Source organism: Ictidomys tridecemlineatus, chromosome 1, assembly GCF_052094955.1.
Source record: "Ictidomys tridecemlineatus isolate mIctTri1 chromosome 1, mIctTri1.hap1, whole genome shotgun sequence".
Lineage (NCBI taxonomy): Eukaryota > Metazoa > Chordata > Mammalia > Rodentia > Sciuridae > Ictidomys > Ictidomys tridecemlineatus.
The window spans coordinates 157,667,862-157,693,218 of NC_135477.1; the positions used below are offsets into that span (position 1 = coordinate 157,667,862).

The 25,357-nt window shown below is 41.3% G+C and overlaps 1 protein-coding gene and 1 pseudogene across 2 annotated transcripts in view; both read left to right on the plus strand.

The window, feature by feature from the left end:
* The first annotated feature begins 9,340 nt into the window (after positions 1-9,340).
* The window catches only part of Col23a1 (collagen type XXIII alpha 1 chain), a 361,425-nt gene continuing 345,408 nt past the window's right edge, over positions 9,341-25,357 (plus strand). The window contains exon 1 of the mRNA XM_013363107.4: positions 9,341-9,862. Coding sequence (XP_013218561.2) covers positions 9,560-9,862 — 303 coding nt within the window. The 5' untranslated portion in view covers positions 9,341-9,559. The remainder of the gene's footprint in view (positions 9,863-25,357) is intronic.
* Positions 9,842-25,357, plus strand: part of LOC144366143 (acyl-coenzyme A synthetase ACSM3, mitochondrial pseudogene) — a 108,081-nt pseudogene continuing 92,565 nt past the window's right edge. Inside the window, exon 1 of the transcript XR_013425018.1 lies at positions 9,842-9,862. The product of XR_013425018.1 is annotated as an acyl-coenzyme A synthetase ACSM3, mitochondrial pseudogene (transcript). The remainder of the gene's footprint in view (positions 9,863-25,357) is intronic.

The window sequence follows — 25,357 nt, forward strand, 5'->3', positions numbered from 1 at the left end:
GTTTTCACATAAAAACTAAATGTTACTTAATGTAGTAAATGAAAAAAGGCTTTTTGTTCAATCTGCCAGGTTGAAATATTTATCATTATAGAATTCATAATTGGTTATTATGGTACTGGTTGTTTTGTTGAACGTATCCTCATTTCATAAGTGCATTACAGACAGATTTGAATTACATCTGTATATTTTAAACAGAAAATGCCTGGAATTTTCTTGCCTGATAAATAATAGCATTTACCAGTGTAATGTGTTCGGAAAGTTGACTAGAAATTTTTAGATAAGTTGTAGAGTCATTTAAATAATATTTAGACCTCTGATGGAATCACATACAGTGACATACTCTTCAGAATAGTTGAGCTCTATTTTTTGTTACCTTTTTTTTCTTTTTTTAATTTAATTTTTAATTGGTACATAATAATTATACATAATGTGAGGTTCATTAAAACATGATTATACATACACATAACATCCCAAGTTAGTCTTGTCTGGATAGACCAGATGAGTAAACAGGTATAGGTAGATTAGATTAGGTCACTTGAGTGTCTTAGTCTATTTTCTGTGGCAATACCAAAACAATACCAAACACTGGGTAATCATGAAGAAAAGTGGTTGGTTGATTTTCTTGGTTTTTGGTGGGTTTCTGTTTGTTTTGTGTGTGTGTTTTGACTCATGATCTAGCCCAAGGCCAAGTATCTACATCTGGTCATGCCCTTCTGCTGGCAAAATCCTAAGAAGGTACAGAGCATCATATGGCAAGAGACCCAGGGACATGCATGTGTGTTGTGAAAATGTTTTTTAAAAGGAGCATTTGGCATTAGCATTTTTTCTTTAAAAAGTATTTGTCCTGAGGCTAACAGTGTTGCTGTATAGATTAAGATGTTTGCCATCCTTTCTACAGCCCTTCTCCATTGCTACTGTCCTGTCAAAACCTTCTCCCAGCCCATGCTTCATGTTCTTTGGGATCAGATTTCTGCTCATAATTGCCTTTTTCCTTGTACTTTTGGACTTGGTTTTCTAAAAGCTCCAGGATTTTTTGTTTATTTTATAGTGCTTGGAGTTCACCACTAAAAGTGAAAAGGTTTAGAGTGGTCAGTGTATAAATATGGATCATTTATAATTTAGGTATTTTTCTTAGTAATTTAATATCTGTCTGATGGAACCTCATCTAGTGTGGTTTTCTCATTAGATCTTTTTAAAATTGCAGATGAATATGTGGTTTCCATTGCTGCCTGAATACATTCATGGAGTATTATCAGAGTAGATTAATTAAATTGAATCTTGTTAGTAAACTGACAGTAGGAGACAACTACCACTCTGAAGTTTTGTGGTTTTTCATAAAACTGGAATTATTCCAGGTAGTTGGAAGAGCTAGATGCTAGAGAAATTGGAAATGACAGGGCAAAGTCTCCCAATAATTATGACTGAATTGTGACATAAACTCATACTTGCAAGATTTAGCATTGTGCTTGGTAGTGATATACCAAATTGATGAGTCAATAACTTGGTCAGTTTTATTTAGTCATAGTTCTGTGAAATGACTTGGGATGAAATGAAAAGTAATGGTTAATAGCTTTTTTTTTTTATTTCGTTCATTCACATTTTTCTTTACAAGTTGATAGACTTCTATCAAAATGATTTAGATGATATGGCTGTTTTTGAAAGCATGTCATTCTGTTTTAGGTAGGTAGGTAGGTGAATACCAATGTCTTACATCAACATCCTTAAATGAAGAAAACACTGGCCGTCAAGTAGCCTGAGTTTTAAACTCTCTTCCAATTTGAAAATATTGATTTTACAAAATATGGTGCAAATATTTTTAAGATACACAGCCAGTATTTGGTTAACAAGCTATGTTTTCAGATAATAAATTTTAGAAGAATTAATATTATGACCAATAGTAGCCAGCCACTGTAGAATTAGTAGAATGTATGTTTACAAACTAATGGAAACAACTTCTAAAAAAAGATTTTTGATCATTTGAAGTTGCTGTCTCCAGCTAATTTCCAATAATTCTTAATGTAGGTTTTATTTGGGTAGTTGATTGGTCTTGTTTTATGAGATTTTTAGGAAAGGTAATATAATGCTCAAAAATCAAGTTTAGTTTTATAACTGTCAATCCAGCCTTCTGCAGTGTGATTAAAAGTAGAAATCTCCCTGATATGAATAGATTTTAATATAAGTCATTTGGGGAAGTTGGCTAGTTCTATAACAAGTGATTTTTCAAAATACACAAAAGTAGTACAGTGAAACACTATATTTCCCAGCTTCAAAAATTGAAAACATTTTTCTATGTCTCAGGTCTCTTAATCACTTTGTACCTTTTCCTCCCCATTCTATTTTATTGCTTATAAAACTGGGTCATTTGTCTTAGAGAATTAACCGTATTCAATTATTTTATCATAGTGACATGCATTCATCTAATCCCCATTTATCCTGTAAACTGGCACCTGTCATCAATGAATGCTGAAACTGTTAAGAGAAAAATTGTTGAAGTACTTCATGGAAGGAGCAGGCTGTCATCAAGCTTGCCTTCATTTCTTACCTTTCAGCTAATTCTTTCGGGTAGCAAATTGGTATATTGAAAGAGATCAGATTTTTTTCCACCATGGTTCAAACTTTAGTGGAAGGTGTTTTCTGTCTTTGGGAATAAGTGGTTGAGTACTTCAGCTTATTTACTTTGGATTACTTAGAGGTAATATCTGTTTGTAGTGTGGTTAAAACCATCTAGCAGATAATCTGATGTTTGATAGTCCCATTAATAACAGTTACTTCTTTTTTATGATTTTGTTGTTATTGAGAGGTTTTAGGTGCGGGGGATGAAACCCAGAAGTACTGTACCACTGAGCCACTTCACAGCCCTTTTTATTTTTTAAATTTTGAGACAGGGTCTCACTCATTAGATTACTGAGCCTGTGCTCAAACTTGAAATCCTCCTGCCTCAGCCAATTTGCTATGATTGCAGATATGTGCCATCATGCCTGACTAGTTACTGTTCTCTATAAATGCTTTAACTCGGACAACTTTTTAGTTTTTTTTATTTTTCTAATAATGTTAATCATTCTCTTTTATTATGTCAGGAATTACTGTTATTATCAAGAATTCCATTTTTTATCTCAACATTATCATTAAACATTTTTCCTTTTTACCATTAAAAACGAACTATGGTTCCTTTTTAAATTTTATTTTGAGACAGGATCTTGCTAAATTGCACATGCCGACCTCAAACTTGTGATCCTCCTGCCTCAGCTTTGTGAGAAACTGGGATTATAGGCATGCACTGTGGTGTGTGTCCACCTCATTATAGTTGTGGTGTTTCACTGAAACTGGCAGGGGTTTAGAATTTTTCAAAGAAATTTGTTTTTAACAAGAGTGTATACTGTTGATGCATTTTCCTACATTCATTCCTGGTGTTAGTTTGGTTTTAGGCCTAAAGAAAGATTAAGAAGACTAAGCCAGGGGCTGGGAATGTGGCTCAAGCGGTAGCGTCCTCGCCTGGCATGTGCGGGGTGCTGGGTTCAATCCTCAGCACCACATAAAAATAAAGATGTTGTGTCTGCCAAAAACTAAAAAATAAATATATTAAAAAATTCATTCTCTCTCTCTCAGAAAAAAAAAGACTAAGCCACCCTAAATATCTTGAGGCTGGAACCCCATATGGATAGTTCTTTCAGATACTGTTAATGGTGGTCAGTACAATGAGATTAAGTAAAGATTGAAGATTTGGGATTGGGAGGATGCCTTCCCTCCACCCAAGTGACTTAAATTTTTTCTATTATATATATAGTGTTAAATTTGAAAAAAAATCCAGTGTTAAATTTTTAAAAGTGCTTGCATGTAATTAAAAGACAGCATGGGCAAGTACAGTTTTGAGGATGAATGACTTATGTGATTTGGAGAGGATCTCATTGATAGGGAAATTTAATTTTTAAAAATCTTGATATTTTGGGCTGGGGATGTGGCTCAAGTGGTAGTGCGCTCACCTGGCATGCGTGCGGCCCGGGTTCGATCCTCAGCACCACATACAAAGAAAGATGTTGTGTCCACCGAAAACTAAAAAATAAATATTAAGAAATTCTCTCCTCTCTCACTCTCTCTCAAAAAAAAAAATCTTGATATTTTTAACTTATGCTTTTCAGACCACTTTAGAAACAAGTATCAACAACCACATACCTGAGAACAGTGTGGTTTGCTTGCCTATAGAATCAGTTGAATTCAGACCTTGGTACCATGTGTATGTTATTAAGTACTGTATTCTCTCTAGTATCCTCATCTATGAATTGGAGAAATAATACTTTCTGAAAGTAGTTGTGAGGAGCAAATGAAATAATTTACATGAAGTGCTAATGGTAATTATTTTTCACCATTTCTTGACTTGTTCCCTCTTTAGTAATTTTTTTTAGCTATAGATGGACACAATACTTTTATTTTGTATGTTTGTATTTATGTGGTACTGAGGATCAAACCCAGTGCCTCGCCACATGATAGGCAAGTGCTGTACCACTGAGCTGCAACCACAGCCCCCCACTATATTCTTGGCAGTATTCTATAGTTTAAAAAATATTTTCCTGTTAGCCCTATAGGAACAATCATAAATGACTGCAAATAAGAGATCATCATTATTTTAATGTTAGCATAGTATGTCTTTTTCTATCTTAACTGGGTTTAGACTATATTTAATGTGATTATTGATCTAGGTGGTTCTAGATTCACTATTTTGCTATTTCCGGTTTGTCCTATTCTTTGTTTCGTTTCCCTCTTTTTCTATCTTATTTTTTCATGATTCCCATTTTATCACTTTTGGTGATTTATTAGCTGTAACTATTGTGTGTGTTTAGCAATCACTTTAGAGTGTAGTACACAACCTTATCACAGTACACTTTTAAGTGACATTATACAATTTCACATATAAGAATCGCACAATAGTAAACTACCATTTCTTCTTTCCTGATACTATTGTCTTATATTTTACTTAGCTATATATTAAAGACCCACAAAACATTTGTTATTTTTGCTTTAAGCCACTGATTATCTTTCAAGTGAGAAATTTCTGGTGCTTTTCAGTCCTTTGTATAAACTCATATTTTTCCTCTAATATGGTGTTCCTTCTGTGTGAATTGCTTCCATAAACTACTTTTTTTGTGTGGGTCCAATGGTGATGAATTCTTCCATCCTTTTTTGCATGTTTGAGAGTCTAGAAGCCTTTGTTTCTTGAAAGATATATTTGCTAGATATAGAATCTAGTTTGACAAAATATGTTGCTTTCCTATATTCTGGGTTGCATTGCTTCCAACAAGAAATTGCTATTTTCATTTTTTCTGTATGTTTTTTTCTCTAGTTGCTTTAAGTTTTTTTAAATCTTTATTTAACCACTCATTTCAAGCAATTTATAATGTGCCTGCATTGTGTAGTTGTCTTCGTGTTTTTGTGCCTCCATTCCTTAAACTTCTTGAATTCATAAGTTTATTATCATATTTGGAAAATTAATTTTTAGCCATTCAGAATTTTTATGCCCTCTAGGCACTTGAGTTATGTGTTTATTAGTCTCTTTGAAATTATTGTACAACTCACTGATGCTCTGTTTGTGTTTTTGTTTTTTATGTTTTGCATTATTTTCCTCTTTCATTCTGATTCTTTTGCTGTATTTTCAGGTTTATTCATCTTTCTATAGTGTCTAATCTGCCTTTAATCCCATCTAGTGTATTTTTTTCCACTTTAAATGTAATTTTTATTTTTTTTAATTTTTATTGTTGGTTGTTCAAAACATTACATAGTTCTTGACATATCATATTTCACACATTTGATTCAAGTGGGTTATGAACTCCCATTTTTACCCCGTATACAGATTGCAGAATCACATCGGTTACACATCCACTGTTTCCATCCAGTGTATTTTTCATCTCAAACATTCTCTAGAATTTTATTGTTGTTTTTTTTTAATCTTTCGTGTCTCTACTTGACATTTTCAATCTTTCCTCTAGTTCTTTGAACATATGAATATAGTTATAATTTAATACCTTTGTCTAATTCTCTGTCATTTCTAGATTGGTTTTGACCAGTTGCTCTTCTATTCTGGGTCATATTTTCTTGCATTTTCTTACATTCCTGGTAATTTTGCATCTTGTTTTACTCTATTTTGTATCCTTGTAAACTTTATTTCTATTATGAACATGGTTAAGTTATTTCAATCAGTTTGATTTTTTCAGGCTTTAGTTTTAAGCTTTGTTAGGCAATGTTGATTTAGTGTAGGGCTAGTTTTTCCCTCTACTACTTAGTCAGAAACTTTGAGTACTCCACCTGATACCCTCTGAATTATGAGATTTTTCACACTGGCCTTTTGTTAGTTGTGGGTTTGTTTCCACTCAGGATTACAGTCCTCCTTTGGTGTGGTTTCTAACTCCATAGTGGCTGTCCTCCAGTTGTCTGCTCTGCAACTACTAATGGCTTTGGCCTTCGTAAACTCACAGCTTTCTCTCTGCTTTAGGTCAGCTGCTTGGGACCATTCCCTGTGTTTAGCCTGATAAGAGCATCCTTGGGTTCACTTTGTTTCCCATCTCCCAAGGATCACTGTCCTTATTGTTGCTTGATAGCCAGTGTCTCAAAAACTGCCATTTTATACAGTTAGTTTTCTGTTTGTTTCAGACAGGAGGGTAAATTTGGCTATTCCCTGTCAATATCTGAATTTTAAAAACTGAACACAGAGAGTCAGAAGGTAGTTAATTTGCTCCCGATAAATACACTGAGTTGCTAGTAGAGCCAGGGCTGAAATTAAGGCACCAAGTGAAGAGCTGGTGATTTTCCCTATGTAACAATTTCCCTCATGTAATTAGTTTATCCCTTAAAACCTTATAGTTTAATTTTTATTTTATTTTTTTGCTGGAAATACTTACAGATTACATACCCCTGCCTTCTTGAACAGCATATTGAACATATTTAAACTTTGTCATTATTGACTTTATTTATGGTATTCTGCCATGGTTATTAATCCTATCTCACCCAAATCCCTATTTTGTAAAATATTCTTTAATACTCTTATATTGAAGATTCTGAGTCCTTCTCAATCATTAGGCCTCTACACTCTGACTCTGCCCTTTAGGGCTGACCTTTTGGAGGTTTGGATAATGGGAGACCCCAGCAGGGAAAAGTTGAGTGATATTTCTCCAGTTCCCTCCTTTCCAGAATACAGTTTGGCAGAAGCTGTGAATTTTACCAAGGGTCACAGCTCCTCTCACAGCTCTAAGCTTTCACAGGGTTCTGGGAACATATTTTTCCCTCACTCTTCAGCTAGATGGGGTGGTAATAATGGCTTCCCACTGTAGATAGCATCAGAGTACTTCAGTATCTGGCTGGCTTCCCGTCATCCCATGTAAATTGTCTATATCTTTTCCTTCTAGGATCACAACTTGCACATGTAAGAGTGATTTCTTTCTTGCCTTTTAAAATGAGTTGGGGGCAGTAGGCATTTTTCATCTTAATGCTTTTATTGAGCACTGACTCTGTGCCAGATAGTGTTCTGTTCTTTGAGAAGACAATGGTGAATGACAAGGGGATATGGTTAAAAGGTAACTTCAATGATAAATGCTCCAACTATGTGCCAGATAGTGTTCTGTTCTTTGAGAAGACAGTGGTGAATAAAGAGTATGTGGTTAAAAGGTAACTTCAGTGATAAATGCCCCCATTCCCTAATCAGTCCTTTTGCGGAGAACTAAAGATAGAAGCACCTTCAATTAGGCAGTTTGGGAAGGAAGGCCTTTCAGACAAGAGGCTAAAGACCTGGAGACCTTGACCTAAAGGTTAAGGAGGAACTTGCTATTCAAAGATTAGGGAGGAGGATAATCCAGAAGGCGAGGTAGCAGGGAAGAGCAAAGGCCCAACCGTCTAATGAGCTTGGTTTGTTCAATACACAGAAGCCTCTGGAATACAGTGAATAGTACAGGCACTAACATTAACATAGGTTTCTTTTTTTAATAAGGACAATTTACATGTTTTTATAGTAAGAATGAGTACTAACTTGTAATATGATAGTCCCTTTAATGAGTAGATGATAAAGTTTGCTTAACAGGTACTTCACAGATTATTTATTGACCATATACTCAATTTTAGCATAAGGCCAAGACTGTATAACCATCCAACCATAACCCCAATTTATGCAAGGCCACAGCTACAAAGTTGCAGATGTGAGATGCCAATCACCTTCTGTTTCTTATCAAGCAATTTTTAGGGTACCTTTGCCCTCAAGGAAGCAGGAGGAACCTGTTAGCTGTAGGCTTCAACAGTTTTAAGAGAGAAGTAATCCATCTGCAAAAAAAAAAAAATAAGATATCCAGAAAAATGAGAAAGAAGAGAGATACATCTTTTTCTAAAAGACAATCTCAGAGTTGTCCAAATTACAAAGGTCTAATACGCTAGTGGTGGTTAATTGGATACCAGAGGAGTTGCTTGGGACCCATTTTGGGCTATAAATGTCCCTGATAGAACTGCCAGCAAGCAGAAAGCCTTCCTCTCCTCTCCTGCCAAGACTGGGCCACTTCTGCAAGTAAGTTTTATTCTCTTCTCTGGACACAACTGTATCCAGAGCTTTTCTGCCTTAACTCCACGATGTAAATATGCAGCACGATGGCAGTTCAGGTTAAATATGACACATACTAGATGATTATTTTTGGCTGAGTTATGTTTCTACCGCAAAATTAAGTCATCGAGTTCAGAAGCTGGAGTTCCTTTCCACATCTTTTCCCATTTGTTATATAGTCTGTTCTCAACTAACTTCTCCCCTTGGGTCAGAAACAAAGTCTTCTCATCTTGTTTCTAGCATCATACCTGACCTATAATACATGGTGAGAGAATTAAGATTCTAACAGGCATCTTTCTCTTTGTCTCAATCTGGATTCTGACTGCGTCTCTAAATGCCAATCTGCAGACGTCTCTTTTGGCCGCCAAGCGGCGCTAAGCCACCATCTAGGACCGAACCACTGTTTTCCTCAGGATTTGGAGTTTGAACTTTTATTTAAAAGTGTCCGAAAGGTTAAATCACAAAAGTTTAGGTGAATGCTCCCAAGGCACAATTGGGGCTCCAGAATGAGTGGGCTGCAGAAGACGCACTGACTCTCTGGACGCAGGTCGTACTTTTGGGGATCGCTGTGGAGACCATGGCCTGGAAGTCACAAAGGCGCTCACGCCGGGATGTATGTAACCCGGCGCCCGGGCCAGGTGAGGGCTGAGGGCGCGCGGCGCACTGGGTCAGTCTGGCTCACCCGAATGGCTCTCAAGAGCTGACTCCCTTCTCGCCCCCGCCCCTCGCCGAGGGAGAACGACCAAGCCGCTCCTCCCCTGGGTGGGTCCCGGCTCCTTTTCTGGCAGGGTCTATTTGCATAGAGGAAACTGTCCAAAGTGGCCGCTGTGGAGGAGCTGGCGAGGAGAAGGGGGCGTGCGCAGCGATCCGCTACTACCCGAAGGCCAAGCCCCGCGCTGGGACGTCCTCGTGCCTCGGGCTCTCCTGTGCGCTCAGTCTGCTGCCCCAGTTCTGCGCGGTACCCTCGGAGAGCCCTCGTGCGACAAGCGCGCCATGAGCCTAGGCGAGCGCGCCGGTGGTGGCGGCAGCGGCGACGACGCGCAGAAGAGCAGCCCCGCTGGGAGCGGAGGCGGAGGGCGCCCCGCGACGACCGCCGGGTCGCGGGCGGTGAGCGCGTTGTGCTTGCTGCTCTCCGTGGGCTCGGCGGCTGCCTGCCTGCTGCTGGGCGCCCAGGCAGCCGCGCTACAGGGCCGGGTGTCGGCGCTCGAGGAAGAGCGGGAGCTTCTTCGGCGCTCGGGGCCGCCGGGCACCCTGGACGCCTGGGCCGAGCCGCACCTGGAGCGTCTGCTGCGCGAGGTGAGGCGCTCGAGAGCGGGGCAGGGGTGGTCCCACCGGAATCCGGGGACGGGGGAGCTAGGGAAAGGTCAGTGCTCCGAGAGCCAGGGGCGGAGTGTCTGTTGCCCTGGGGAGGGGTCGCCCTGGGGCTGGGCGCTGTAGAGCACATCTAGGAGGCCCACACCGGGATGGAGACTGGGGCTGCCGACCCAGAGTGGTCCTGCTGTCTTTGCTCCTTCCTCAGAATCTTCTGCCAGGGTTTGCGGATAGGAGGAAAGAAAGCCAAAATAACCATTTAGGGGAAAAGCAGGGGAAGGGAAAATTAAGACCACAGACTTGGAGTAACTGTCCTGGGAGCTGGTCTTCTCAGTTGTGTGCACTCGGACACAGTACTTCCCGCCTTCGGTGGAGAGCCCCAGATAATGACAAGGCTCACGCTGGAAGTGTCTGCAGACTCTAGTTCCCATCACTGGTCTACCTGAAGCAGCCGGTGGCCACAGTAGAGGGAAACTTCAGACAAGCTTCAGGGTCTTGGAGGGGTCGCATTAGTCCTAGGTGCTAACTAAAGTTTGGAAACTAAAGTTTGGAAGCAGCTCCATCCTGGATATGCTGTGCCCCCAGGCTGCCTGACTGAGTGTGGTGTCCACATTAGCTGGGTAGGTTGAGGGGAAGTAAAAACAAGGCCCGACACCTGCATTCTGGTTTCGAGTGATGCCACCTGAGCAGTGCGGACGCATCACATCCTGAGTTGTCACACCTGCAATGCGAATTTGATCCATCTCCCAACCCCAGGTTGGTAATGTCCTGTGAGTCTCTGAGATTCATCTAAAGAGTTAGGATTGCTGTCTTCAGAGCAGGAGCCACATTTGGGACCTCAAAGTTGGTTTTAGTTTCCGAGTTTGGTGCATTAGTTCTCCCCATAGAACAGGAACAGGCACCAATGCACTGGCCAGAGCTGCTTTTGGCCTTGCCATCTCCCCTGCCTGAGTGGACTCTTCCTCTTGGGAAGGGTGGCTACCCAAGATCCCAAAGGACATCCTCAAGTGCTGTAGGAAATGAGGCAAGTGTTTCATGGTAGAGGACAGGGAGGGCAGGCCAGTTACCACCAATTCCCTAAACCATAGCCTACTGTGATCCTTACTAATATGTCACACTGTGTAGAGCTGGAGGTGTAGCTTGGTGGTAGAGTGCTTCTTTAGCATGAGCGAGGCCCTGGGTTCCATCCACACCACCAAACATATATTGCACTCTGTATCCATTGTCAAGTTAATCTGGCATCTTAGGGAGAATGGAAGAACACATATCATACCTCCTTGTTCACCACACCTATTTCTTAATCACTTTAAGCCAGTTTTACATCTCTTTTACTTGATTCTGGGCAAAATTGCTGTTTCCTAAAATGATTTCCTCTCTTCCCCCTTGAAAGTGCCTACAGACTTCAAAAATTTCCCCGAAACCTGCTGGCAACTCCTGGCAATGGTTTTATAATTGCTGTCTATTATCTTTTGGCAAATCCCTAGAGACCAGGGTGTTGAATTGCTTTATGGAGGGCCCGTAAAGTTTCTACCTGTGAAGGCTATAACTGCAGCTGTTCTTTCTACCATGAGGCCCTGCGGACTTAGTAAAAATAAACCACAAGCCCTTATTGAGTAAATCAGAAGACCTGGTAAAACCTTAAGAGGAACTTAACAAATTATGTCTGTACTAATAGGGATGGGGGGGTCTTGGGAAAGTAGCCACTGCTCAGAAATGTTGATTCTTTAGTCCTGAACTGCAGTGGGGAAAGACTACTTCATTACACTTCTGCCAGAATGTCACTTGGGTGGACTGTGGTGATTGAATAATGATTTAGAGGACAGAGATGGTTTAGTGGACAGAGCTCAGCTGCCCTCTCCTCCTCCTCTTCCTCCTCTCCCTCCTCCTTCTTTCTCCACCTACTATCCCCTCCCCTTCTCTCCTCCCTTTCTTCCTTTCTTTCTTTTCCCCCTCTCGCTCTCTACCACTCTTGATTAGAAAGGCAAAGGGAAATTTTAGAATCCTGAGATTCCCACTCAAGAGTTTGCTATACCCTTGGACACATCATACTACTAACTATGCAGAGTTCAGTATCTGGGGTACTTGTGTTGTGCTTGCCCACCTTGCCCTGCCAGTGGAGAGTCAGAGATGGCTCCATGTGGATGCCAGTTGGTATTGAGCTTCTGGTTACTGAGGTGTCCCCCATGAGTGGGCATCTCTCTTTCTGGACATTAATCAATTCTTGCTACTAGCTATGCTTCTTGTAAATGTCACTGGATAGGAAATGTACACAGCTTCATGACAGTGAGTTCCCTGGCTGAGATGAGGGTACAGTGAGAGGCCCATTATGGGGAACCAGTAATTGGCTTTAAATAGATGTGTAGTTAATTCTTTGAACCGCTAGATACAAAGGATAACTAAATATCAAACTAAAAATCTGTAAGGGAAGAATGTTTGTACTTGAACTTTTTTTTTTTTTCCTAAGCTCAGATTTGTTCTCAGTGGAGCCTCTTCTAAGTCAGTGCCGAAGCGATTATGTGTGAAGGTGCCTGTGGCTTGTCTTTTACCAACAAACTCATTTTCAGAGTATCAAAGGCAGAAACCCTGCCCAAATTAAAAAAAAAAAATCCTTGCCAACCACACACAACTTTAATGTCAGGAAAAAGAAAAGAAAGCCAACAAAAGCCACTGTTAGGAGGAGACCCACTCTCCTTGTTCCCTTGGGAACAGAACTGTGACATAAATTTTTCTGGGACTGGCTGATGTGCCTGATAATGTAGATACAGAAGCTACAGAAAAGAAATATTCTTGTTATTGCTTGATTATTAAAGACCCTTCCCATGGAACAAAAGGGAATAAATGGTTTTGAGGATATAAACACAAAATTTCTGAGCAAGACCCATTCCTGATAGTGTCTTCAGTGTAATTTGAAAATATGGATATAAAACAAACATTTGATATTTCACTATGAAAGTGCTGGTAAGTAGGTTGCCTAATTAATCAGTCTTCTAGTTACTGTGTTACAAAACTAACACAAAAAGTGTTACAAAAGCTTAGGCTTTAAAGTGCATAGCTTTTATATTACAGTAAAAAAATTTAATGCAAGGATTAAAGAAATATTTAGTTGTATTCAGAGGAGACCATTTCCAGCTTACAATGGATTTATTGTTGGCTGTTGGCCTTCCATTGTCCAGACCAATCAGTTTGAAAACAAGAAAAGCCCAGAGACTGGGGATAAAATAAAAGTGCTTTCCTTTCCTACCATCAACTATGTATATTAGTGAAGTTTCCATCAAACTCAAAATCAGTTGTAGCCGTTCCAGCCTTTGTAGCAGTGTATCTACTTGTCAGGACAGCTCTGTGGTGTCCATTCTAATAAAGATGACTATTTTTTAATCCCTGCACAACTAGAGATAGAATGTAAATCATAACTACTTTTGTTTCTTTGGCATTTCTTGGCTCCTAAACCAAAAGAAAAAAAAAGTTTCCTTCCAATTACTTTCTGGCATGCTTACTTTCTCTCTCCACTCTTTTCTTGCCTTAAATTTTTTTTTTTATTTTAAAGGCCACAGTTTGGAAGAGCTTTATAATAATAGCAGCATGTGTAGAACAGGCCAACTGTTGGTGTGTTCTTTTCAGTTTTTGGAATTTTTGAGTTGGATGTTTCCACATTGGCTCTGAAGATTCAAGGCACAGCTCCTGAACCGGGGGACACCGTGAGCTGAGTGAATTCCTAACCAGGAGGCAGAGCAGGGCAGAGCAGATGCAGCTTCTCATCAGCTGGGGAGAGTTTCAGATCTGTCCCACTAGTTAGAGGTGTCATCCAGCCTCTTCAGCTTCCTGAGCCTCAGCTTCCTCCTCTATATGGTGGTTACCAGTCGTCACTGGTATTTCATTATAGTAATGGGAAATGAACTAGTACAGTCAATGTATATACTTTTGATGGCAGGTAATGGAATATCTGAGTGTGATTGCTTAAACATGACAGTCACTGAATTGTATAAGAAAAGCCTGGAAGAAAGTCAAGACATCTTGGGTTAGTTCAATGACTTGGTCACACCCGGGTGACAGATTGCATCTGCCATTCTCTTGTCCTTTCCTCATGAATGCAAGATGGCTGCTGTAGCTCCACACATGTGTCTTTAAACCAGAATAGCCAAGGTTGGGAAGGGACAAAGGAAAAAGCTTTTTGTGAAAATTTTTCTTTTATTTAAATCGGGGGAAAAACTTTCCCATCATCTTTCTGTAGAATTCTCTTATAGCCATCAGCCCAAACTAGGTCACATGGTCACCACCCTTTCACTGGCAAGGGTAATGGGGTTGCCAATAAAGAGGCTTTGGCCAATCTTGATTCATCGCCTGAGGCTGGGCACATTGCCACTGGAATAGAATTGAGGCTTTGTTAGGAAAGAAGACTGGGGATGGCTATTGGGGAGCAACCAAGAGTGTCAGCCAGGTCCTACAGAATGCTGTCACTACTGTCACTCCAGGGGAGGACAAGATGTCCTCCAAGGAGAAACGAGTCAATGATGGAGAGGCAGTCATTTTTTGTCCTGTCAACTTTAACAAGTCCATTTTCCTTTCACTTTGGTGTTTCCCAAACTCCACACTTTGGGAACACTCTCCAACCACAAAATTGATGTCTCTTTCAAGATTCTTCTATCCACATCCAGCTCTGACTCCAGATATAGTTGAAGTTTGAGATTCTCTCTGGAACAATCCTAGTCTTTATAGTTGTATTTGTCCATTCTCTGTTACTATAATGAGATACTTGGGGCTGGGCCATTTATCAAGAAAAGAGGTTTAGTTAGCTCACAGTTTTGAGAGGTAAAGTCCAAACAGCATGGTGCAGGCTCTGGTGAGGACCCTCCTGACTATGTCACATAATGATGGATGGCATTACAAAGTTAAGAATGCATACAAGTGGGCGAGATTATTTAATGAGACCAGAAGTCAGAGCAGGCAGGGGTTCTTGACATAAGAACCAACTCAGGGGTCCCATGAAATACTCTAATTCCTCCCAGGTTTACTGCCTCCAATAACTTAAAGATTTCCCACCAGATTCTACCCTTTAAAGGTCCTATCTCCTCCTAATGTTAGCACAGACCAAGCTTCCAACACTTGGGGGACAAACTACATCTGAGTCATATGACCTTTAACCCTTGGGTGGATGCCGTTCTGACCTCAAAGTGACTGGCTAGAGTGGCCCCACACTGAGACTGGCACTCCAGGGCTCTGAAGGCTAACTTTTTTCTGGCATAGGCAGGGAATAATAATATTTCACATCACTCTGCTGGAAGTAGAGAGGCTACTCAGATGGAGAAAACTGATGCAGCCCCTCCAAGCAACGAGGAGATCAGTTGACCCAGAACTCATGCATGGAGCACCTGTGCCTGGACAGCACTGCTTCCCCCTCAGCCCTGCCCCTCCCAGTCATGGGTCTCCTTGGTTGTCTCTGTAGCTGATGTCACTGCAGACTTCAAATCCCCTTCCAGAGCGTGTGTAGTTAAGATCATGGTCCCCAGAACAGGGAGGATGTCCCTCTCATTGGATTCAGCCTTTCTGGATGCCTTTGGGCCCTTGTACCTTCATACAACAATTTGGCAGGCCCACCCCTCTGAGGGCCTTGGATTTCAAAGGGAATCGATGGCTTGAGTAACCAGGAAGCCCAGGTGAATGTCTTCTGGACCCTCTAGAGGCATCTTGTTTGGGGTTTCTTTGTATTGGCTCCATATTTCTCAAGAATGTCCTCGTTCTTCCCATGAGGTGCCTGAGAAGCTCCTAGAGCCTCCAAATTCATATTCATAGCTTTAGAGTTTCTCTTTTCCAACTGTCCTGACAGAAGTCACCTAATTCTCTCTGTTGGTCCAATATGAATTACCTGTGTGCATCACTAAGACCAGACAGACAGCCTCTCTGACCAGCCAGGTTCAGGTTCAGGGGTGTGTGTGTGTGTGTGTGTGTGTGTGTGTGTGTGTGTGTGTGCGCGCGCGCGTGCGTGCACTGAAGGGACTGAGAAGTAGAGGATGTGCCCAAAGGACAAATCAGTTTTGTTTTGTGCATTGCTGAGGACCAAACCCAGGACTCACACGTATTATGCAAGTGCTCTACCACGGAGCTCCATCCCAGCCCCAAAGGACAATTCCAAGTGCTGTTATTAGAAGAAGGGAGAGAGAAAAACCAATAGGTAACCATCCAAGAAATAATAAGAGAGAGGTTAGAACCATGCTCTGGAAAAACCCACCTCCATGGCTCAAAATCCAGCAAAAGGACTTTTTATCTACTGGGATATGCAATAGGGCTCTTGTTCCATAAAGGTTCATGTATGTGGGTAACTTTGGGTTTATCTGTGGCAATACTGAAATCTGTACTTCCCTCTGGATTAATGAGCTTACAAAATGTGAGCTTTCCATGTTACAGGATCATTCAAAATCTTAAAAATTGCCTGCAACAACCTTATGAGACAAGACCGGTTATGGCTGTTTCACAGAAATGTCACAGAGGTGGACGTTCAGGGCACACAGGACCAGGCCTGGGCTCCCTTGGGGTTTGCAGGGTGCCTTGCAAGAGAGCATAAGAAGGACATTTGCATCCACTGTCCCTTTGTGTGAGTTCTGTGTCCAGCCTAGGGCAATGTGCCTGGGCTCACATCAGGGCCAACTGCTCTGGAGATCCCTATTCCTTGACCCATTGCCATTGGCCTCTCAGGCAGTGTTCTCCAGAGGAGCAGACTCTAGTCCTCTGGCTAATTGAGGAATCTTGGGGGGAATCTCAAATCCCAGAGAACAATGAGATGCATGTGGCTGGGAGGCCGCCACAGCCTTGCCTGGCACCATGTGCTTTCGTGACTTTTGGGGAGCTGAGTTTGGAATAGGAAAATGCTTCAGGGTGGAGGAGGAAAGTTCAGGGTGAGGAGTCAGAGGCTGTGTGGCCCAGGGAGGTTGTCCCACCCTGCAGTTCTCTGGTTGGGAGGAAGGGCTCATACTCAGACTCATCCAGAGAAGCCAAGATACAGAGTAAAAAAGGGAGGGCTTAGTGGAAATAGCCACTGCAGCAGAGGATGAGTTCTGTTGCAAAAAAAGAAATGACTCCATGACACTCCAGAAAAGAATGATTTAATGATACCAGTTAAAGCTCAGCAAGGCCAGCTTTATTTAGGGCCAGCCTGATAGGTAGTGGGGTTTTGCAGTGGGAGAGAGACTGGGCACAACTCCAAATCCAGCATGGGCAGTGGGGATTTAAAGCAAAAGAGCAGGGGGTAGCTTAGTAGATGGAGAATGACTAAGAGGAACCTCAGGGGTCAGGGGGATTCTGGCTAAACCGACTTAACAGGCTGTGTGTGTGCGCGCGCGTGTGCGTGCGCATATGTGCATGAGTGTGATGCTAGAAATGGAACCTAGGGCCTCAAGCACACTAGAAAAAAGGCTCTACCACTGAGTCTCTACCCTGCCTGCTAACAGGATTCTTGCTAAAGACAGATCAGGGTGGACCTCAGCTGGGTGTGGGGGGTGTTTTAGTTTGGATCTTGAGTGTCCCCCAAAGGCCCATGTGTTGAGACCTTGGTTGCCAGTCTGCAGTGCTATTGGAAGGTGGTGGAACCTTTAGGAGGTGGGGCCTAGTGGAAGGAAGTTAGGTCATTGGGGGCATGCCCTTGAAGGGGATATGGGCCCCCAGCCCCTTCTTGTCTTCTTTCTCATTGCTTCTTGGCTGCCACAAGGTTAATAGACCTCCACTATGTGTCCCCACCATGACATACTCTACTGCCACAGGCCCAAAAGCAATAGGGCCAAGTGACCATCGACTGAAACTTCCAAAACCATGAGCCAAAATAAACCTTTCTTCCTTATAAAGTTGATTATCTCAGGTATTTGTCACAGCAACAGAAAGCTAACATAGTGGTGGATGAGGAACCTGATATGAAATCAAACATGGGACTTTCTTGCTAAACTGACCTGGCAAGGTTCTTTGCTAAAACTGGTTTTTAGAGGGATGGGCATAATGGTCCTAGAAGAAGGACCATGAACCTGACCACTGTTTAGTGGAGCAGGAATCTTTATCAGCTTTGAGCAGTGGATTCCAGTATACTTTGCTTACAGGGCCTCACAGAGCATTGGTATAATCCCACACCTTCAGAGAAGCCTCTCCCTCAACACAGATGTCTTACGTGTCTTTCCCTTGTTGCTCAATAACTCTAACCCTCTCTGTGAGGCACTAACAGGTTGTTGGTGAGAGGTTGGGTTCTATCAAATTTGCTCTTTGTTGGGCAGCAGTTGCCCCTCAGTAGCCACTGGGGGGATTCGTTTCAGGACCCCCCCTGGATACCAAAACCCACGGATGCTCAAGACCCTTATATAGAATGGCACAGAATTTGCATAGAACTTTCACACATCCTTCAAATCATCTGTAGATGACTTGTAATTCCTTATACAATGTAAATGGTGTGAAGATAATTGATATATTTTATTGTTCAGGGAATAATGACAAGAGGAAAAGCCTTTAGGTTTTCAGCACAGATACAGCTCTTCTTCCCCAAATACTTTTTTCTTTTCTTTTTTTTTTTTCCTGATTTGGAACTGGGAATTAAACCCAGGGCTTTATGCGTGTGAGGCAAGCACTTTACCACTGAGCTATATTCCATCCCCCCAAAAACTTTTGAACCATAGCTAGTTAAATCAGCGCATCAGATGTGAAGGGTCGACTATCTCAGGAAATAGCATGACAGCTTGGCTATCTTCCATCCCTCTTTTTTCTTTTGGTAGAATAACCAAAATGTATCTTGATTTCACAGAATCAGTGTTACTGATAATCCTACCACCTACAAAAAGGGCTATTTAACTTTTTGCATAATCCCTCCCAACCCTAGTTCATGGACAGATTTGCACTCAGCCAGTTTTAACCACAGAGTACATACCATTTGCATCTTGCATGTGTTTTTAAACTTTACCTCATAAAACTTTTTCAAGGTGATACATGATCTTTCTGGTCATGTTTAATGACTACATATTATTCCATCCAGGAAATCTGTATCCAACCATCAACATATCATTTAGTCCTCCTCTAAATTAGCCCAAAATGTGATGCCATCCATGGCTTCATGAGGAAAATTTATTGCTTTGGTTTTCTTTGGGATGTAGAATAACTGGATAAAGAATAATGTCCTTAGGGCTTTGTTTTTTTGTTTCTATTTGAGAGTGTCTGGGTTGCCCTTGCAGAACATTTTTCCCTGTTGTGATATTCTGAAGCTATGGCACCATTCTGAAATCTTGCTTCAAGTTCTATGATGGGCAAAGTGGATTCAGTCTGTCTTGTAAGCTGAATTTGTCATTGTTGAAAGCAAAAAAGAAAGCTTTACCGTAACACATGGGAAAAGTCAGTCTGAAGATCTCATCTCAGATTCAGACTCCTTTGTCGGTTTGGTGCACAGATCTTTGCTGAATAGCATTTAGCGGTGCCAGCCACCAGGCCTGGTCTGCACTGTGACTTCTAATTATGTGAACAAATGTAAATCAATTTGAGAAAGTTCTCCAGAGGCCACACACGACCTGCGGCTCTTGCCCCTTCGATTTTCTCCATGTGTAGAATCAGGATTAATCTTCAATTGTTGACACAAACACCCAGAAAACATCCCTTCATGGTGTCCAGAAACATATTTCATGTACCAATGGCATGAACCATTGGGAGAAAAAATTAGGTCTGCAGATGGAGCTTTATAAAGAAAGTCATGTCACTATACTCCTGGAGGCTATAGGGGAAAACAATTGAGAGACTTTCTTTTGTGTGGTGCTGGGGAGGGGACCCAGGTCCTCACACAGGCTAGGCAAATGCTCTACCACTGAGCTATACCCCCAGCCCTAAGTGCTTTTCTGAGAAGGGCAGTCACAGGCTCCTGGTGACCATATACATATAAATTTGGATAACCAGGTATCCCAACTCCTAATCCTGAATTCTTTCCACGTCCTCGTGGCAGACCCACTAGAAGGAGCAAATTTAGCTTTGAGTGTCAGAAGCAGCAGTTTTGTTTTTTGTTGTTTTTTTTTCTTCTTACAAGTGTGGACGTCCTTGACGACATCTGTAAATGATGGACGTGTAGGGTGGCAAGAGAGACATCAGCTTTAAGCAGACCCAGGTTCACATCCCAGCTCTGCCATTTCCCAGCTATATGACTTCAGAACACTGAGTTTTTCTGAACCTCAGTTTGATCCTGTGATCAAGGGATTATATAGTACGTGCCTCACAAGGTTTCCATAGGACTTAATAAGATGCCCTGTGCAAAGCACTCAGTGCACCATGCATACTCTGAACATGGCTGTACTTTTCAGAACATTCTTTCCGGAATCTAGAAGGAATGTCTATTCTGTGGGCTATTTGAAGAGGAGGTCCCCTGGTTAGAGGGCTGACCTTAAGCTCCCTGAACACTGGGGTACTGCCATCCTATTAAAGCTGTACAGATGCAAAATATATATATATATATATATATATATATATATATATATATATATATATATATATATATAAACACACATCCAGTCTGAGTCAATGGGCAGAAGATGTGACCTGGTTGTTGAAGAAAGGCAAACACTGAATTGGCTTCATAGCCCCCCATATTTTAATTTTTAGTCTCTATTGAGCACAATAAGATTTCCCATTAAAATTTTTATATTTATGACAAATAAGTCATATTGTTCATGAAAATAATTATATGGATTTGCCATTGTGAAAGGGCACACCAACACCTAATCAATTTGCTTTAATTAACAGGACAGTCTGGTTTTGTGATTATGCAATAAGACACAAACACCCCTAAATACTCGTGATTAACCTGGTGAATTAGAGATTTCACACATCTGCTTCAATTCACATTGGCAAGTGAAACATTTATTTTCCTGATGTAGCCATGAAATTGGAGGATGCCAGGTCCTGGGGTAGGAGGAATGTGTGTGCTTTCAAATGGGTAAAGCGAGCTTCTAAAATAGAATGTGCTTCCAAATTTGAGTTGTGAAACAAATCATAAAGCAATTAGAATGCATTCTGGCATTTTTAAAAAGGCAGTTCAACTTGCATCCTTCAGTAAGGAACATCATACAAAGAAAGCAGGGTCTGTTCATTTATTTAAACTGTGCCTTTTTGTGTGACATTTGGGCGGTTATCATCCACGGCATCTTGTCTTCAGACCCATGCTGTGGAGTGGTCAAACAAAGGACAAGTTCCCATGATGGCAATGGGACTAGAGAATGTGAGTGTGAGCTAGTATAAGAGGGCGAGTGTGTGTATGTGTGTGCGAATGTGTGGGTGTACATTAGTGCATATGAGAGTCTGCGTGCATATTGTGCATACACATGGGTGAGAGACTTTGTGGGATTCCTAGATGGGACCAGCCTGACCTTACTGTCTCTCCATAGAAGTCTTTCCACCACATCCCCCTTCATTGACTGCATGGCTCCTGCTGTGGGCTTTAGAGTGGGGACACCTGGGATTTGAGTCTGGGGCTGCCTCTGAACCCACAGATGTTCTGGGACAAATTCCTTGGCTTTTCCAAATTCCTTAGCTTTTGCAAGGGTGTCAGTATCTGCCTCACTCTGTTTCTGTGAAGAGGAAGTGGTGCACCCTCCCCAGGACAGCCCTGCTAATCCTGGCAGCTGGGTGGCTTCTAGGACTGTTAACATCCAGTGCAGAGGGAACATCTTGGGGAAGATCCTCCAAGTCCTTCCCATTCCTGTTCTGAGGCTCCAAACTCAGGCATGGCTTTTAGAGACATGGGCTAGGAAGAGGTATCAAGTCTATGGGAGGTACCAGCTAAGGAAATCCTGCAGATGATTTCTTCACTGGACTTTATTCTGTTCCCTTCTTTTCAATCCCATTAACATGGGCTTCTTAAAATACAGTCATCCCTTGGTATTCACAGAGGATCAGTTCTAGGACTCCCTGTTGACAGCAAAAACTGCAGTTGCTCAAGTCCCTTATATAAAAGGCAAAGAAATGCACTGAACCTATGCATGTCCTCTCTATGCTTTAGATTATCTCTAGATGATTTAGAGTCCCTAATACAATATTAATGCTGAGTAAATAGTTGTTATACTGTATTGTTTAAGGAATGGCAAGAAAGAATCTGTATGTGTTCAATACAGACTCAATTAGAAAATATATTCTTCATTCACTGTTGGTTGAATCCACAGATGTGAAACCCATTGATCCAGAGGGCTGACTGTAGTTACATATCTGCTTCTCTCAGTCCTGCCATTTCACACCTAGGCCAGTCTGGTCATTGCTGCCTTGCTCATTTTCCTACATATTTCTCTGTGGTGTCTGCCTCATCAACTATTGTTACCATTTGGATCTTGAAGGTTCTCCCAAGGCTCATGTGTTAAGGCTTGGTCCCCAGTGTAGCAATTTTCAGAAGTGGGGCTTTTGGGAAGTGATTGGATCATGAAGACTCTGATCTCATTAATGGATCCATCCATTGATGGGTTCATAATCAAATGGTGTTGGAAACTTCAGAAGGTATGGCATAGTTGGAGGAAATAGGTCACTGGGTTCTGCCCTGGAAGGGCATCTCTTGTCCCCAGGCCCTTCCTCTCCCTCCCCTGGCCCCTGCTTCCTAGAATCCTTGGGGTGAGCAGTCTTCTCCACTATATTCTCCCATGGCCATGATATTATTCTGCCTTGCCTCAGGCCCAAAGCAATGGAGTCAGCCAGTCCTGGACAGAAACCTCTGAAATCATGAGCTAAAAAAAATCTTTCCTCCTTTACAGTTGATTTTTCTCAGGTGTTTTGTCACAGTGATGTAAAGCTGACTAACTCAATGATTAATGCCTCCAACACCCATGAGCTGAGGAAGTCAGCCAGGCTCCCAACGTCCTTGCAGCCTCCTCTCTGTCCCCTTCACTTCAGTCTCCATAGCATCTGGTGAGTAATCTGAGAAAGGCAAATGGAGTTGCTTGCAAGACCCCATCTGCATTAGTGTGCTAGGGCTGCCATAGGGAAGTATCACAGTCTGGGTGGCTTAAGTGACAGAAATTTATTTTCCCATCGTTCTGGAGGCTGGAAGTCTGACATCAAGGTGTTGACAGGGTTGCTTTCTCCTGAGGCCTCTTGGCTTTCAGATGGCTGCCTTCTTGCTGTATTTGCCCATCATCTTCCCTCCATGTGTGACTGTGTCCTTGTCTTCCCTTTTTGGGACACCAGTCCTATTGGATTGAGGCGTACTTTCATGACCTCATTTTACCTTTATTATCTCTTTAATGGTCTCCGTCTCCAAATCCAGTCACATCCTGAGATAGTCAGGTTAGGACTTCAATTTACAATTTTGGTGGGGGATGCCATTTCAGAAGGTGCTGGCTGTGTCGTGAAGGTGCCCGTATCTTGAGCAGCCTGAGGGCTCCCCTTAATGTGCCAAAAGCTAGCATGGAAACTGTCTATTCCCCCCAGTAGGTCTGTTGATAGGATTTCTTTCTGTCAGCCTGATGTGGTGAGCCCCTGAAGGCGGGTTCTGACGAGAAGCAATGTGCGCCTTTGAAAAATAATGAATAGGAACATGAACTAAGGATTACTGAAGAATTGTGTTTTGTTTGTAGACCAGCCCTTTCAAAACATGCTAATGTATTTCGAGACTGAGCAGGGAACCTTCAGGAAATATGTTTGCTGATGTGGTTTGGAAGAGAGTCACTCAGCATGCCGATGGGAGTCACTGATTAAATCCACATTCCTTTGAGAAAAGTTCTGCAGCTCCTGCCAAACGCCTGGGCTGGCCCGGTGCTCTCATACTTTGTCTTGGCCACCACTCTGTGGGGGAGATTTTACCTGGCATTGAGGAAGCATCCAAAGCTCAGTGTGATGGCTTCTGACCCCAGGACACCTACTGCACCATCTCTAGCCTGGAATTTTCTAATTATTTATTTACTTCTTTTTAGGTATAATTAACCTACCTTAATCATATAACTTGATAAATTTTGACAAGAGATGGATGTGCACATACATGAAACCTTTTGCAAAGCCAAGAGAGTAAACATACTTACCACCCTCGAAGTTTTTTTCTGTTTCCTTGATTTCTCTTTCTTCCATCCCTCCCTGCCTGTCAGGTACCACCAATTTCTGTTACTGCTGATCCATTTTTATCATTCAGGATTTTTATACAAATGGAATTATGTACTTTCTTTCCTTTCCTTTTTCCTTTCTTTTTTTTTCAATCAGTATAATTATTGAGAGTTTTAAAAATATTTTTGCTTTAATAGTTATGCCAACAACTAATTCTACACCGTATTCAATTCACTATTTTTTATTACCCAATAGTATGACATTATATGAATGAATATACTATCATTTGTTTACCCATTCACCTGCTGATGGACATGTGGATTCTTTCCAGTTTGTGGTTATTACAAATGAAGCAACTATGAACATTTATGTGCCAGTTTTTATCTGGACATATGCTTTCATTTCTCTTGGGGATAAATACCATTCAGTTGATCATTTAATGGTTTCATGATTAACTTTTTTGCATGATTAACTTTTAAGAAACTGCTAAATTTTTGTTTGAAGTCATCAAATCATTTTACATTCTCACCAGCAGTATATGAGCATCCCAATCATCCGTATACTGTCTCCTTTCTCTAGCTGCTTTAAAGAGCTTTTCTTGATCTTAGTTTTAAGCAATATGATTATGATATATCTTGGTGTAGTTTCCTTATTGCTTATTTTGCTTGGGTTTCCTTGGACCTGTGGATTTATAGTTTTCATCAAATCTGAAAACATTTTTGACCATTACTTCAAATACTTTTTTTCTATTCTATTTTTTCAATTTTTTTTCTCTTCTTCAATTACTCTTGACTCCAATTACTTGTAGTGATGCCCTGCAGTTCACTGATTTTCTTCTCTCTTTCAAACAGTAGAAAAACTAGGGATAGTAGGAACCTCAACATTGTAAAAGCTATATATGCTAAACCCAAGGTCAACATCATTCTAAATGGAGAAATATTGAAAGCATTCCTGCTAAAAACTGGAACAAGACAAGGATGTCCTCTTTCACCACTTTTATTCAATATCATCCTTGAAACTCTAGCCAGAGCAATTAGACAAAAGAAAGAAATTAAAGGGATACAATCGGTAAAGAAGAACTCAAACTATCACTATTTGCTGATGACACGATTCTGTACCTAGAAGATCCAAAAAGTTCTACAAGAAAACTTCTAGAAGTAATAACTGAATTCAGCAAAGTAACAGGATATAAAATCAACACCCATAAATCAAATGCATTTCTATACATCAGCGATGAATCCACTGAAAGATAAATTAGGCAAATACTCCATTCAAAATAGCCTAAAAAAATAAAACAAAATACCTGGGAATCAATCTGACAAAAGAGGTAAAAATACCTCTATGATGAAAACTATAGAACACTAAAGAAAGAAATTGAAGAAAACCTCAGAAAATGGAAAGATCTCCCATGTTTCTGGATAAGCAGAATTAATATTGTCAAAATGGCCATACTACCAAAAGCGTTATACA